Genomic DNA, 17149 nt, shown 5'->3' on the forward strand with positions numbered 1-17149 from the left:
CAAGAAAAATCTGTACAATATATTTACAGACCACTGATCTGTGATGAGGTCTGCTTTACCATTCCTCGTATAAATAATATTATAAGGTTTTGTCTAACATCTTCTGTCTTTTTCTTCTGCTTTAAGATGCTTATTTCCCATATGTTTCCTCCCGTCTCTAGGTCCTCGCTAAAAGTCCTGCTTTAGTCTTTTAGTTTCCCTTGCCTGCTGCTAGCTCGTGAATAATCTTGCCCATCCATCATTGTAAAAAAAAGAGTACAAAATATTACATAATGATGTTTTGTATAAGAAAAAAGGAAAATCACACGTAATTACACGTGCCCATTGGTTAAATTTACAATGTATACAATGTAAAGTGTAGCGTGTTAAACTTTTCCTTTACCTGATAGACTATCCTAAAATGTACTTCAACTTATAATGTTGATTTTAATGATATATAAACCTATTGGACATATGATTTATCATCTAAACTATTTATATGGTGAATCAAGACCTACAGCAGCTTAGCAGTTCTTTACCACTTCTAGATATTTTCAGTTCCCAGTCTGATTTTGTGGCTGTCTTCCTCTGTTGTCTCTATGTGAAGCATTAGTTCAGATATCAGTTGCTGCTGTCAGTGAAAGTAAAAGTATGCTTGCGTTAATCAGATTGCAGAAAAATTTGTCTTCAAGAGCTGTAAATGTTGCTCTGTGTCTGATGGATGAAAGCAGTTTGATATATCTGTTGCCATCAACACAGTAGACCGAGGCTCTTTTTCTCTGAGTTTAATATAGACTAATATAGACTGCCACCTGATGGCAGGTTAAAAAGTCATTTTAACATTGTTGTGATTGATTGTGAGTTTATCCCAAAGATAAACACTGAGATAAAGGTCTAAAGAATGATTTCAAAATATGTATATATACATTTTTTACAATTTTAAAGCAGTAAATGCTAGCTTATGTTATGTCAGCTTTATTTTTACCTGTGATTTCTCACCACCAAGCAGTTCTCCATCTAGAGATTTCAGTAAACAGAAAATGACATGACTATGACACCTGAGCGAGAGTCTGAACTCTGAGCAGTATTGTCCCGTAAGCGTTCCTCCTGGCTCTCTAAAGCAAAGACAGCAGTTCAGCAAAATCAGAATTACAAATCTTGTTTTCTGTTGCTGCACAGAATCTGCATTAGCACAGTGTCTCGGGGTACATTTCTTACATTTTGACAAATGTCTCGAGTCTGAAACACAAAGGCAGCACTGCACCAGGAAGCAATGTGTCTGTAGCCATCAGTTCCTACAAGCCTTTGCTGATGACCTGATTAGGAATCTAAGTGTTTGGCTGGCATCTTTATGACTTAGCAGGCCTCTGAGCTGCTCTGTGCAGTCAGCCATAAAATAGGGAGGGATCATGTTCCAAATGCCAGCCTGTCATCTGCAGGAGAAACACGCTTGAGCTTCTCTGGGGGGGGTTAGCATGTGTACAGCATTACTGTTTATGCTTTGTCAAAGTGTTCCTAACTAGCTTCATCAGTGTTTGCAATGTAAATACTCAATTATACAGTCACATCACTCACTGTGGATGTGGAAGTGCTTGGCCAATATTTCAGTGTGGATTTTGCTCCACTGTGTGTTAGTTTGCTTGTGTGTGATTTTGAATACGTCATGCTTTTGTGTATTTCTTATCTGTAACACAGATAGCAGATACATTGACTAGGGGGTTATCTCCCTGTTAGATAGACGCGGCTATTTATCAAATGCATCTATTGAATTTGCACAGATATCTGATCCTTAATGGGAATTATTCTCCTTATTGTGTAGTTGTTCCTTCTGATTACAGGTGTTTGTTTCACACATGAGCATGCTGTCTTCAGACAAAGTCTTTTGTTTTTGGAATCAGCATAGATTAATGCAGTGCGTTATTCGTCTTCAGTGGTAGTTTGATAAGTTGTTGAGGTTCAGAGGTCTATGTTTATGCCCATAAATGAAACTGAATATAATGACTGATATCAGTACTGATATTTGGTGATTTAAAAAGCTAATATACTGTAAATATGTTCTTTAATATTTCTTTTAGCCACACAAAACATTTGTTTTGTGTGGCTAAAAGAAATATTAAAGAAGTTATTTGTGTAGTTATTTGTCATTGTTTTATTATCACAGCAAATCATGGATTACTCAACGCTCAGCTCGACTCTGATCAGATCAGCTGAGATCTTGAAGTTGCAGAGTGCGCACTGGTGGACCATCAACACCCATAACATTGTTAAAGGATATTTCTCCTGTCTCATCTCTATTTTTTAAAATGTTAATTTATCAGCAGTTATAAAGAGTGATACTTTTTATAATTTCGGGCTATATGTCGGGCCTACTGACACATTGGTCAAATTGTATTAATCTTCACATTTTAGTTTAGATTTAAAAGACACCTTGATGCATATTAATAGAAGCATTTATAATTATACAATTACAAATCTATCCATCCATTTATTTTCTTACCTGCTTACCTGCCTTGGCTGCTATATAGTGAGAAGCTTGGCAAAGAATTATCATATATAATGATCTTTAACACTTGCATTAATGCTCCTGTTAATGTCTCCAAGGTTCTTTTAACAAAAGCAAATAACTTGAGAATATCATTGAGTGTTAATTATAAGAGAAAAATGGAAATACAAATAGAAAACTTTAGGACATTTGAATGAAACAAATGATTGATTAAAGTATTTGTTTAACTGGAGCCTTTATTGCAGTACAGTGTTATAAACATTCATTGTTGAAATGGTCCTCTAGTGTCACTATTGTACCACTGAAGTAGTACAAAATTATAGATAGCGCATAATTTTACCTCTTTTTTTAAACTTAATGAAAATTAAAAAGCCAAACTAGTGTGACAGCATTTATATTGTTGCAAATATTTATAGACAGTAGTCACATGACATGATGGAAGTGTACTCCTCACCTTAATATTCACAGCACCCTCAAAGATCCAAATAGTGTTACTATAAGCAGCTCCTGTAGTGAGCCTCCCCCAGCCCACAGCAATATAGCAAGCCTATACTCAGCTACTGACCTGTCTAATGACTGTCCTCATAGAAACAGAAGGACCCAGATGGGCCAACAGAGGCCAAACGCAGGGCCTCTTTGATCTGGAAGTCAGTGCTGCGCCTCATCTCTGTTACTCTGTGTCTGTCTGCGGTACACAGCGTGACCTGGACGCAGGACCTGCTGGTATACCTTATCACTTTTAATTATAGCACTTTGAATAAAAAGTCTGGAAACCTTTGTCCCAGTGGAATAATTAAAAAGAAAGCATTTACTATGTGTAATTTTACTCATTAATATCTTGAAAAGGTAATTTGATTGATTAAATTTAAATTCAAATGAGCCATTAATATTAACAATACAAAAAACTATTTTAGAGCCAATTAATTATTACGTGGCCACTGCCTTTTGTCTTTTGATTGATTATTGAATTTTAAAGTGCTGAAGAAAGTCCATCGCACAGAGCAGCAGCAGAACGTGTTTGCGTAGCTGCTTTACATAGGATCGAACCAGTCACATCAAAAAATCAAAAGGCAGTATTTTTCTTTTTTTTTTCTTAATATTTTAGTAATCATCATGTTGAAATTGTACAGTACTGAGGAAAAGTCTTAAGCCACCCCTCATTTGGGAAATATGTACAATGATTTACTGAAATGTGTGCAAACATATAGTATAAAAAACAAAAACTGAGTTTGTACAATTCTAAGTCAACATTTGGTATGCCCACCTTTATTCTTCAACACAGCCTAAACTCTAAGGCAACCTTTCTTTCAGTAGTGTTCAGGAATAGTTCTCCAGGCTTCTTGAAGAACAGTCAAAGCTCCTCTTTTGATGTTGGCTGCCTTTTGCTCTAATCTCTGTCAAGATGATCCTACATTGCTTCAATAAAGTTGAGGTCTGGACTCTGGGGAGGCCAATCCCTGATTGATTGGGTTTCATTGTGTGTTTTTCTATTTTGTTATGCTTTTATTGCATTGGCATTGTGTTTGGGATCGTTTTCATGTTGGATAAGGAAGCCATTGCCAATCAAATGCTTTCCAGATGCTATGGCATTGTGGATCAAAATGCTAAGATACTTTTCTGTCCATAATACACAAGAACCGACAACCAGCTAAATAAGAAATAAGAAAAAATTTAGCCTCAAACAAAGATGGAGCCTCTAAGAAGTTTTACAGATGGCTATAGAAACTCACTGTTGTACCTACTGACTATTTTAACCAATAGGTTCATCGTGTTCATCATGTTCTTCCTTATGAATGGCATCTTGGCAACAAACCTTTCATTGAGACCAATTTTGATGAGTAATCAGTAAACAGTAGATGGATCAACTGAAAGATCAAATGAATCTCTCGGGTCATGTGTCAGGTCTTTGGTGGAATTTTGACTTTCCGATACTGTTCATGTGTTCAAATAGTCTTCTTCTTGTGCAGTTTCCTCAAACTTTTTAAGAACACACTACACACCATGCTGAGATGTGTTTTTGTGACAGCCTGCTAGTAACAAAGAGCCTAAAGAGACAATTTAATTCATGTATTTGTTTATCAGTTCATTTATGTATTTATTCTTTGAAAAGTTTTCTGTTATTTGTTGATAATACCTGGGTCCATCTCTTGCGTGAGGTGCCTTATTTATGCTGAAATTATTCATTAAAACTATGAAAGATCTCTGGAAAGCCTGGTGAACTATTCCGCAGGACCATTAAACATTACAAGAAAGTCTGGCTTCAAAGTGAAAGAAAATGTGAAGAAATGTGCGTTGGCTTGAGACTTTTCATAAAGAGAAGTCAAACAAATACTCTGGTTGGCAGACTGATGACTCATGGGAAGAAAATCGAAAAACTCTATTTGTTTCAACATGAATGCAAGAGGTACAGAAAACAGTTAAAGAAAACACAAACTTGTGATTTCTCATTCTTTAAAGCATTAATCATGCTCCAGAACAATAGAAATGTGTGCACTGACACTTTTTCAGTATGCTGATCATCAGTATCCTGTAGTCCCTAGAGTATTAGACAGTGCGATCAAGCATACGAAGATAATACACAGTCATTCCTATCTACCATTTAAGAGGTCCATATATCTCTGCATGTTTCCATAGATTCATATTTTAAACAAGAGGCAGGACTTCACCCCATCACTGTCAAAGTGCAGCTCCAAGGATAATCTGAAGCACTCTCCTCGTGGAGCCAATGTATGTACCCTTCAAGCTTTGCCTTCCTCATTAAGAGGATGGGTGAATGCCTTATACAGGGAGTGCAGAATTATTAGGCAAATGAGTATTTTGTCCACATCATCCTCTTCATGCATGTTGTCTTACTCCAAGCTGTATAGGCTCGAAAGCCTACTACCAATTAAGCATATTAGGTGATGTGCATCTCTGTAATGAGAAGGGGTGTGGTCTAATGACATCAACACCCTATATCAGGTGTGCATAATTATTAGGTAACGTCCTTTCCTTTGGCAAAATGGGTCAAAAGAAGGACTTGACAGGCTCAGAAAAGTCAAAAATAGTGAGATATCTTGCAGAGGGATGCAGCAGTCTCAAAATTGCAAAGCTTCTGAAGCGTGATCATCGAACAATCAAGCGTTTCATTCAAAATAGTCAACAGGGTCGCAAGAAGCGTGTGGAAAAACCAAGGCGCAAAATAACTGCCCATGAACTGAGAAAAGTCAAGCGTGCAGCTGCCAAGATGCCACTTGCCACCAGTTTGGCCATATTTCAGAGCTGCAACATCACTGGAGTGCCCAACAGCACAAGGTGTGCAATACTCAGAGACATGGCCAAGGTAAGAAAGGCTGAAAGACGACCACCACTGAACAAGACACACAAGCTGAAACGTCAAGACTGGGCCAAGAAATATCTCAAGACTGATTTTTCTAAGGTTTTATGGACTGATGAAATGAGAGTGAGTCTTGATGGGCCAGATGGATGGGCCCGTGGCTGGATTGGTAAAGGGCAGAGAGCTCCAGTCCGACTCAGACGCCAGCAAGGTGGAGGTGGAGTACTGGTTTGGGCTGGTATCATCAAAGATGAGCTTGTGGGGCCTTTTCGGGTTGAGGATGGAGTCAAGCTCAACTCCCAGTCCTACTGCCAGTTTCTGGAAGACACCATCTTCAAGCAGTGGTACAGGAAGAAGTCTGCATCCTTCAAGAAAAACATGATTTTCATGCAGGACAATGCTCCATCACACGTCCAAGTACACCACAGCGTGGCTGGCAAGAAAGGGTATAAAAGAAGAAAAACTAATGACATGGCCACCTTGTTCACCTGATCTGAACCCCATTGAGAACCTGTGGTCCATCATCAAATGTGAGATTTACAAGGAGGGAAAACAGTACACCTCTCTGAACAGTGTCTGGGAGGCTGTGGTTGCTGCTGCACGCAATGTTGATGGTGAACAGATCAAAACACTGACAGAATCCATGGATGGCAGGCTTTTGAGTGTCCTTGCAAAGAAAGGTGGCTATATTGGTCGCTGATTTGTTTTTGTTTTGTTTTTGAATGTCAGAAATGTATATTTGTGAATGTGGAGATGTTATATTGGTTTCACTGGTAAAAATAAATAATTGAAATGGGTATATATTTGTTTTTTGTTAAGTTGCCTAATAATTATGCACAGTAATAGTCACCTGCACACACAGATATCCCCCTAAAATAGCTAAAACTAAAAACAAACTAAAAACTACTTCCACAAACATTCAGCTTTGATATTAATGAGTTTTTTTGGGTTCATTGAGAACATGGTTGTTGTTCAATAATAAAATTATTCCTCAAAAATACAACTTGCCTAATAATTCTGCACTCCCTGTATAATTCTAGTTAGTCCAATTCCCAATAAATATTTTGATACATATCTCTTTAGGTAGTGTACAACATGTTGCTTCTTGTTGTGTTGTGCAGTATATGGGTAGGTTAATAGTATCAAAGTGAGCTAGTTTGTATATTACCCCCCTTTTCACTGTAGTTTGGCTCTCGGTTCTTAATTTTAGATACAGTTGTCTCTTTTCAACTATAGTTCAAGGGGTGACAAATGTCACTTGTATTATAGGTTATATATTACTGGCATTATGAATGACCAACAACAACATAGCAAGGAGGATGCATGCTTCTGACTTTTTTCTAATATTTAGCCGACTGTCTAGCACAAAAATGACCTGATGGTTAAGAGAAAGATCCACTCAGTTGACTATAGCCTTAGCTAAAATGCTAAAGTATACTTGAACATGCAGTCCTGTTGGATCCATATGAATACTGTAGCCTAACTTTTCTTTAGCACTTTACCCCAAAAAACCCCCGTCATGTATCTGTGATTAGTTTGACATTTAATCCTGCACTATTGTGTGTATTAGGTCTAGTCCTACATTTCGTGTAGAATAATACGAATAATAGTGAGTCGACAATAGATTAAATGTGTTTTTCCTTCCCCAGAAATCTCCCACTAGTTGAGTTCTCTTTTTCTTTCTATCCTCTTCTTCTATTTTTTCCCCTTTTTCCTCCATTTATTTCCTTCTGAGGGTACATAAAATGCTTGTTTCCTCACTTTAGTTTATCCCACAATTCTAGGTCACATGAGATATAATAGGTCACATGCTATGCTATAGTGATGGTGCTTTGTGGCAAGACGAGGTTTGCATATCTTGTGGATATTCTGTGGTGTTACAAGCATGAATAATCTGCTCTCATTATTCATTTAGTTTGCTACCTTGTGTTTAGGTTGCATTAAGAAGAAAGACAAAAATAATTCCTCTTTTAAAGAAGGGGAATAAATTCTCTGTTATATTTAGCTATTAAAAATTTATTGATAGTGTAACATTTTACTGGCAGTGGGTGGAAAGTTATGGTTCGATGTCCATTTATAGGTCACGGGAGCTGTTTAATGAGACCACTTGTGCATACCCGATGTTTGAAGGGAAGTAACAGCAGAAAACCTTGTGCTAATTGAGAACTGAATGAAAACACTTCCTCTTTGTCTATGTCTGTTGCATATTAAAGAAATTCTCAATATAGCATAAGAAAGGACGTCTGATCCCCCACAAATGAGATATTCTTTATATGTTCTTTATTGCCTCTGGTTGTCTTGAGCCCATCGGCACATAAGCATTGTTCCAGCAGTGTTTTGAACCGAGACTGATTGTCTTCCATATTCTTTGAACAGATGTCCACATATTTGAAAGCACTCCTTGTGTTTCATTAAGCGGTGAAGGAAAAGGAAAACAGTTCAGAGGCCACATACCCGAAAGTCTCCGTTGTCCTCATCTTTTCTAATTCACAAAATGTGTAAGAAGTGTATGCACTGTCACTTCTTTATCTGGTGTAAACCCCCATTGCTTTTGCTGTGCTGTCGTATAAAAATGAAAGCTATTTATTTGTTGTTTCAGTACTGTTCCAACTCTGCTTCGTCTGCATCTCACTCCTGCTTTTTCTCCTTGCAGCTACAGAGAGTCAGCACACGTCACAGCACACTCACATGTTCATCATCCTCAATCCCTAAAGTAGTGGCCTCAAATCAAAGAACTTTCAATTGTGTTTTTAGCTTCTAAAGGTTCATCAGTTGTTGCATTTTGGTACATAACCAAGGCTCACAGACTGTCACAGCTCACGCCATGAGTCAGATCAAATTGTCTTTTCCTCTGAGCTTAAAGTGATCGTATCAGTTGAATGATGTTTGTCCTGGGCAACAGGGAAACTACTAGTCCAATTGTACCGCCAAACACAGTCAGACATCTATTTAAACAGTGGGAGTATACAAACTGTTTAAAAGACTTAAGCCCAAGCGTTTTCCCACCTCATTCCTCACCTCCACCCTGCAGGTTTTCATCCCCAGTGTTAAACTGGACTATAGCCATGTTCAGTCTAGGTGTGGGTCCTTGGACAGGCGTGGCTACTCGGCAGGAGGTGGAAACGTGAGTCTTGTGCTGCAAGCCCATTGTGTCAGTGTTGTTGTCGGTATTATTTATGTGCCGTGCTGTGCTGTGTTTCCTCTGTGTTTTCCTGTATTTTTATTTTTGCCTTACTGTTTCTCAGTTTAATAGTTAAGTCACTCATTCATTTGCAGTGCTCTTACTAGACTGCTCTTCATCTTTGCATTATTCTCCACCAGTGGTTTGTGTCCTGCAAGTAATGATACCAAGGGCTGAATGTGTCTGCCTCCAGAACCTGACATTTGACTAGTCTGCTGACTTAGCTTCTAAGGGCACTAGCTAATATTAGGATGTAGCCAAGTTATCAGGAGATTAGAAAAAATATATCCTTTTTAAAATGCGGGCATGTTAAAAAAAGCTAAGTCTTCGTCAGATGATAGCCAGTGGTTTCAGTATTGCATTTTACCAAATGCAATGTCTTTATGATCCCCATCTTGACTTTGTAACTGCATGCAGACACAGCCTGCTTGGACTACAAGTTCAAAAACAAAACAAAACAAATAAACCCAGAAAGCTTCTGGTACCAAAAGCTCCTTCCTGCTTGTACATATTCATGTTTGTTACACTTTTCTGCTTAATGCTTTTCTAATCCTATATTGTATTTTGTACTGGACAGAGAAGCTCATCAAATCTTAATGAATTTTCTTTATGTACGATGAAAATAAAGCTAATAAAGGCTTTCTTCTTCATATGCAGAAACACACAGAAGAGAAAGTAGACTTAGTGCTTAACAAAATTAGCCCACTCATTGCTAGCAAAACTCTTGCCAGCATCTCTCATCCACAACAGGTAGCACGCTGCATGAAGCACTTGATTAAGACTGATTACAGCCATCTGAAGGCAGCAGGTATAGTGTGCGCTCCATCTGCAGTTTCTGATTTGAATAATGCACATTAACAATGCACAGTTATGCAAGCTTAATAACAATGAGACAGTTAAAACTTATCTCTTGACTTTATATCACTTCCCTCAGAATGATCTGTTCCCATAAAACCTCTTTTTATTTGATTCTTGCTACAGCAGCTGAAAAAAGTAGTGCCAGGAACATTTATAAGGTCAGTGCTTTTGGCACAGCAGATATTATCTGTTCAGGTGACTGTAGTGATTAAATTCATCTGTTGTGTAACAAGAAACAGCTATTATTCTGTGCCCAGTTTTACAATAGCGGCCTCAAAGTAGTGAAATCAGAGTTGGCATTGTGTGTATTATTCTGTATTCTTACATGTTACTTGTAATCGCTCGTCTTTAATTATCTGCAGAAAACCGCCGTCAACCTAAAGAAACACGTGGTAGCACATTTGCTCATATATTGCAGCATCTTAGTTTTGAGAGTCTCAAATAGAGTGTCAGTACACATCAAGTGAAGAATAGCGCAAAGGCCGCTCAACTGACAGTTCCTGCAGATTTTTAGGACAAGCCCAGCACAAGTCAAGGTCGCTCAGGAGAGCGAAGGTGGAGAGCGGTGGTTGGCTGAGTTGCTGAACGTAAGGACATTAAATTGCAGATTAACATTTGCAATCAAACATTACTAAAAGTTGTTGCATATAACTGTGCATAATTTCATGAGAAGTGCTCTTTACTCTTCCCTCTGTTGCAAATTATTATATTTGGAGATTACATCAGCTCCCGTCAGTGTATAAAAGAGCCAGTTCGTATTGCCTCTGATAAATTAGACTTTAAAAAAACTCACTAGAAAACTGAGGCAAAGGTTTGAAAAAATTAAAGCCATAATTAACTATTAGTCAGAAAATCTTTATTACATTTGATATAACTAAAGAAAACAATGTCATTTCTCCAAATTAAGCATGCAAACACTCAATTATTGCAGTTCTCTTTTGAGAAACAATTAAAAATGGATATCGTACTACTCTGCTAATGTGTAAAATCTACACCAATCATCGGCAACATTAAACCCACTGATTGCTTAAATAAAAAAAACATGTATCACAGTGTTATTACGAAAAGTGTTATAATTGTTTAGTAATCTTATTATGAAAAATGTGCAATTAATGAAGGTTCTTACTGTTAAAGACTTTGGATCCTTGTGTTCATCAATGATACTTTTACATGTATAACCTACATAAGAAGGCATACTAGCCTTTTTCAGTGGTAGCAGCCTTTCCCAGCAGACCAATGTGCTCCACCAGGCCACAAAAACTCTTCAGCAATGACTTTAAGAGACCAAAAGTCCAAGGTGACGATCCTGGCTCCAAGATCCCTAATGATGATCTGCAGCACACAGAAGAAACTTGATCCACAGAGACTCCAGCACACTAAAGGACCCTAAAGGACCCACTACCATCATCATACAGGGCCTCCATAAGTCCTAATGGGTCCAAGGTGCTTTGTACAAAGACCTTCAGAAAGATGGTTTTTAATGTTGTGTGTGATTGGTGTTTTCACTTCTTAGTAGAACTGATAAATTAAGCAATCATGCGCATCTGAAGAAAAATGCATGTATCTGGTTTATGTTCAGTTATATGAATAGGTCAAGAATTTGCATTTGCAGAAGGTACTGTGTTATGTAAGAAATCAACACATACCATACAAATGAAAAACATCAACAGTGGGGTTAACAGATGCCTAAGTGACATGACTACAGGAGCGATGTGCCAAACAGTAGCCTGATGTTCACCCACGCTGACACAAAGCACTTATAATCTCTTCTCTTTAAAACTCATATGGTATACTTTTGCTAGTCTTTTGCATGTGTAAGAGACTTGGTGTTCTTTGTCAGTCCACAGCTTCACAAAACAATAAGGCCACAACAAGATATATTGTAGGTAAAGGCTGCATACAGTATTGCATACTGCATACAGTATTGTGTGCTTGCGGTGTGGTTTTTTTTTTTATGTGACTTTCTATGTGTCATCTTACTTTTTATGTCATTTTGTGTCCCGGGCCTTGTAAAGAGGGTTGAAATTACGGGACACAAAATCACTGGTTACAAAAGACATTTGTACTAAATCAGCGACATGGCAAAGGTTGCTGACCACAGGCGTGTCTGCGTGATTCATCTCAGGATGTGGTGTATCTGTCCTTGTTCATCGTGCTGTGATTAAAGCTTTATGTTTGCTGTCTCATCAGTTCACTCCTTACACATTTCTCTGCGGGTTGCTCTTCAGACCTCCTCGGTGTGTCCTTGCCCTCTCTTTGCCTTACACTTCTCACTGTTATGTGTATCTGTTCAGTTTTATAAATGGGACAAATTATTTTCAAGACATACTTACAGCTTGAAAACAGGTTGCTTCGGTTACAGGTACAATCTAGATCAGATGTATTCCTCTTGATAAATCGGGGGGGGGGACCTGATGATCTTGCCTTGAACTGTGGGCTCTAAACTTGCCTTTTCCTGACTGTGTTCCTTCCAGGTACAAATACAGAACAAGAAGATTGACTTGAGCCATGTGACCTCCAAGTGTGGCTCTCTAGACAACATCCATCATCGGCCAGGTAAAGGTTTGCAGTTCCCCTACAAAGAGGGCAACACTGCACTGCAGTGAGTGTGCTGTGACCAGAAGGTTGCTGCTGCAGTCCCTTACTTTCAAATATGAATTTTATATGTGGGATGTCCAGGAGGCCGTCGAACTGCTTAGATACACTTGAGCAATTTATCTAAATTTCATGAGCTTTTGAGTTCAGACTGTGGTTATACTGGAAAGCCTCAAGGTATGACTGCATGTGAAGCTAAAAATGTGAGTAGATAAGATGAACTGCACGCTCCCATTTTTTCTTTTAGTGACATAAGGAAGTGCATAGTAGACAAGCCAGACAGGTAAACAGTGTTGAGTTCAACATTCATCACCCAACTCTGTTTGATGCTGCTGGCTTACAATGCCAGGTAAACCCCTGTGCGCTTCCACCTGGTCTTATCATTACACGATAATACCAAGGGACACAGATTAGACGTTCTAAGACCGGTTTTCTTGTATTTGTTAGACAAAGAATTTCCTGCCCTATTTGAATGTATGTATTCATTTGGCAGTTTTTTTATTAACTCCTGAAATAACATGTCAATCAGATGCAGCTCCTGGACCAGTCTGTATCTAAATTTGCAACAACAGTGGAAGCAAGCAGTAAACTGACAGCCTGATAGATGTGTCCGCAGGTGGCCGCATGTAGGAGGTGTTTTGGTTCCTGGCAGCATTTTCTGAAATTTGTCTTTATACCTTGAGTGTTAGAGTGTGGGATATGATGTTAATAAATTGGGTTACATCAAACCTGGAGAGGGTTTTACATTCAATTTAATGTTTGTTCATCCAAATTTCTGAAATGCAAAGTAATAAATTGCCTTCACAGTAATCCCTTAACATTCCTAAGTCCATAGGACTTGCACTAAAAGAAAACTTGCATATTGGTTATAGGGGTTGCTGTTGGTAAGTTTGAAATTTCTTTTCCATTAATACAACAAAATAAATTCTCTGATGCTGTAGGGCAGTGTGATGCTCTGTGACAGTCATGTTAAAAGCTCTACAATTAAAATATAAATCATAATTATTAGATGCCATAAAAGTGGTTTTATGTTTTTTATTCTTCCGGATAACTGCACAGAACTTGTGCTTATATTTATCTGAATTGGCCTTTGAAATCATTTTCTGAATTTCCACCTTAATTTACAGAACTGGAAAGATTTAGTTGCACTACCAGTACTTTGGCAGCAAAGCCCCAGGCAGAAATATGGAATCCCCTTTTTATTTACCCATAGAGAGTATTGGACTGTCCTGCAGCGCCACCTGCTGTTCATTCTGCCATGTTTATTACAGTCTTTCATCTATTCCTAAACTCTCATTGAGAAGCTACTGGGGTTTCATACTTTAACTCTGCACAATTTTTAACCTCACTCTCTCATCTGACCTTTAATAACTTCTTAATAAGGTGGGCGTGTCTTGAGTAGATATTAGGTGGATATTTGGTGACTAAGTATTCGCATTTTTTTTCACTTGATGCTGTTTCAATTTCAAAATTGAAATAAATACTTACAATTAATATAGCGCTCTTCTCACTTAATAGTTTTTACACTTCTTCTGCTTTTAAACAGGAGGTGGTAATGTGCGTATCGAGAGTGTGAAGTTGGACTTCAAAGACAAAGCCCAAGCAAAGGTGGGTTCCCTGGAAAATGCTCACCACATTCCTGGTGGAGGCCACGTCACGGTGAGTGTCAGCTCCATGCTTCTAATCAGCCATTTAAGGGAAAACATCAAGTTATTGAGAGATTGTCCTACTCATCAATTTAAATATAAGCCCTCATAAGTAATAGCCTTTACTCTCCCTTTACTCAATATTCACCCAAATCTCAGGCTGTGCAGTAGTCAGAGAAATTGCAAAAAAAGCCCAAGGCCTACATCTCAGACTCAATGTTCATGACAGTACAATTAGAAAAGGATTGCACAGATACGTCTTGTCTGGAAGGTTGTCAGGAGAAAGCTTTTCTCTACAAAGAACATAGCAACCAAGCTCAGGTTGCATCTAAACCTGCAAGACTTCTAGAGCGTGTTTTTCAATCAGACATCATTTAGATGTTTAACTGTAATATACACTGTTCCATGTAGTCAAAACCAAAGCACAGCATATCAGCACAAGCACCTTATATCAATTGTCAAGCATGGTGGTGTGATGATTTGGGTTTGTTTTTGCCACAGGACTTGGGCACCTTGCACTCAGTCGGTCGACCGTGAACTCCTCAGTATAAGTACTCTATGTGAGGCCATCTGTCTGACAGTTAAAGCTTGGCTGAAACTGGGTAATGCAACTAGACAACTATCTTGTTGCATTGCAAACCAGAAAAAAGGTTTTCCAGGACTCTGCAGTCATGTGAAAAACTAAGAACAAGCAAACCAGAAAATTGGTAATAGAATCTCTGAGAAAACCACAATGAACTGATGCAACGTAAAGAAGAGTACGTCGTGTAGAAAATTATTACTTAAGATTATTACTGCTCAAGGTGGTTCTAGAAGATATTAAACCATGGGTTGTACTTGGTTTTTCACATGACTGCAGAGTCCTGGAAAACTTTTCTGTAGTAGCAATAACTTGAAATAATCATTTTCTGTATGACCATCAGTCTCTCACGTCATTGTGTGTGTGCATCTTAACTATTTGTTTCCATAGTTCTGTAGTCAATTAAGTTTAAATCTTACAAAACGGTGTTTCCACCAGGCCAATCTTCCAAAAACTTGCTGTATTCCTTTAGCAGTAAAGGTACAGTATATACATCAGTCCATACATGACTGCTCTTAATAAGTGATCAGTAATCCTCTGGAGGCATGGGAGTTTTTCCACTTGTTCTAAAGCCGTTTCTAGAATGAATCAATATTTCATATGACGTCTGATAGTAATATTTGTTTTTCCCTATTCGCTTCTCACATCACACCATCTGCCTTTAACAGATTGAAAGCCACAGGTTGACATTTCGGGACAATGCCAAGGCCCGAGTAGATCATGGAGCCGAGATCATCATCCAGTCACCAGGTCTCTCTGGCTCAGTGTCTCCCCACCGCATCCGCGAAAGCCATCTATCATCCTCCGGGAGTCTCAACATGATGGATTCCCCACAGTTAGCAACCTTGGCGGAGGATGTCACTGCAGCTCTGGCCAAGCAGGGTTTGTGAACACTGGATCTCTGGATCGCTGCTCTGCACCCAAGACGTCCTCATCCTGATCCATTCAAACTTTTCTGCCCTCTCCTGCCACCCTAAGGCTGACTGATCACCGCTACTACTCAGCTAAACCGGTTCTAAGTAGAGACTCAAAGTAGGAGCTACTGTACTTTGGTCCTATTTATTCTGTTTTCTGTCTATTTTAAACCCAAACGTCCTATTTCTGATTGATTTTGATCTCCCTCGTTTTGAATGATGTTGCAAAGAAAAGTTTGCTGTAACCTCTAAATAGTGGGGACAAAAGATTGGCTTTACTGGTCTTGGATCAGTGTTGAAGAAGCAACAGCCTTTTTTCTACTTTGAATAAGAAATAACGCCACGACCACCACACCGCACGTGTTGCTCTTGTTCAGTAAACGTGCATGGACACCCTATCAAAACACGCATCCTTACTGCAAGTCATTCTTGTCATCCAATATATAATATATTTATCAAATATATATAGAAACATGTATAAAATAAAGGTTCTTTGCCATCTACATGTCCTGAAAACATTTTAAAAGGAAGTGACAAAAATGGCTTGAAAATCTGTAAAATTGCATTTATGCAAGCAACTAGGTCATGTTACCACGAGCATGTATGGATTCAAGTCTTAAAAGAGGCTATTTTGTAATTTAAAATAAGGATTTTAGTAAGTTATTTCCTCATTTATTGGATAAAAATTAAACAAGTTCATGTTTTGTAGTTAATAGTTGTTTACAGTGTAATGCTTGGTGACAATGTCAGACAGCTGATTTGGTGTTGCTAAAGAATGCATCTCAGTCATGTCAAAGTGCATCACACACTTGCACCTGCTCAGCGGTTCAACGCAGAAGCCTGTCCATACATCACAGCAGTATTAAACACTGGCACTCATTCGACAAACATCCTCAAAAGGAAAGTCTGTTCAGACGCAGCTCACAAGAATAAACAGCACTGACATTTCTCCAGTATTACAGGCTGACATTGCCCTCATCGGGACTGCCGGAACCACAGAGGAGATGCTACAATTTGCGACCTGATATTTAGCAGAAGATGCAGCTACTCTGAAATCTGTCTGTGCGTGTGCTTTTTGGTGCAGGTCCCCTGCTGTTTTACAGCGGACGCTACCGTATCTGGATGTTTTGTTGCAATATGCGGGAGAATAAATTGGACAAAAATATTTTGAAAAATCCTAAAAGTTAAAAAGACTCAGTCAACTCCTGTTATGTCTGTTAGGAAAAAAAAAAGTGTTTGGGTGATCTAGTTTCTTTTTCAGACACCATTTGTGGTATGCCCTGCCCTCCTGCCCACTACTTACTGCCCTCACCTGCAACTGTTTGTTTGCTTCCGTGTTTTTTCTGCATTCCCCATCTCTGTGTGCCCCTTCCCCACCTCCTACTCCAACCTACAGCAACTGTAAATGTATTTAAAAGGTCAAGTAGATGTACGCAGTTTTTCTCTTGTTGATATGACACCAGTTACAATAATTAATGACAATAAAACGACCAAAAAATGGGAAAAAAAGTGACGTACTTGTTTTGTTTTCCACTAACCAGAAAAAGCACCGCGTATATAACTTCAAAATGTCAAAC

At 38.6% G+C, this 17149-nt stretch overlaps 1 protein-coding gene across 1 annotated transcript in view; it reads left to right on the top strand.

Annotated features, from left to right (window-relative positions):
• map2 (microtubule-associated protein 2) overlaps positions 1 to 17144 on the top strand; it is a 99828-nt gene extending 82684 nt beyond the window's left edge. Inside the window, exons 16-21 of the mRNA XM_082508869.1 lie at positions 3071 to 3205; positions 5117 to 5209; positions 8830 to 8922; positions 12312 to 12393; positions 13979 to 14091; positions 15327 to 17144. Coding sequence (XP_082364995.1) covers positions 3071 to 3205; positions 5117 to 5209; positions 8830 to 8922; positions 12312 to 12393; positions 13979 to 14091; positions 15327 to 15548 — 738 coding nt within the window. The 3' untranslated portion in view covers positions 15549 to 17144. The remainder of the gene's footprint in view (positions 1 to 3070; positions 3206 to 5116; positions 5210 to 8829; positions 8923 to 12311; positions 12394 to 13978; positions 14092 to 15326) is intronic.
• The last annotated feature ends 5 nt before the right edge of the window (positions 17145 to 17149 follow it).

Source organism: Aulonocara stuartgranti, assembly GCF_965226115.1.
Source record: "Aulonocara stuartgranti genome assembly, chromosome: 16".
NCBI lineage: Eukaryota > Metazoa > Chordata > Actinopteri > Cichliformes > Cichlidae > Aulonocara > Aulonocara stuartgranti.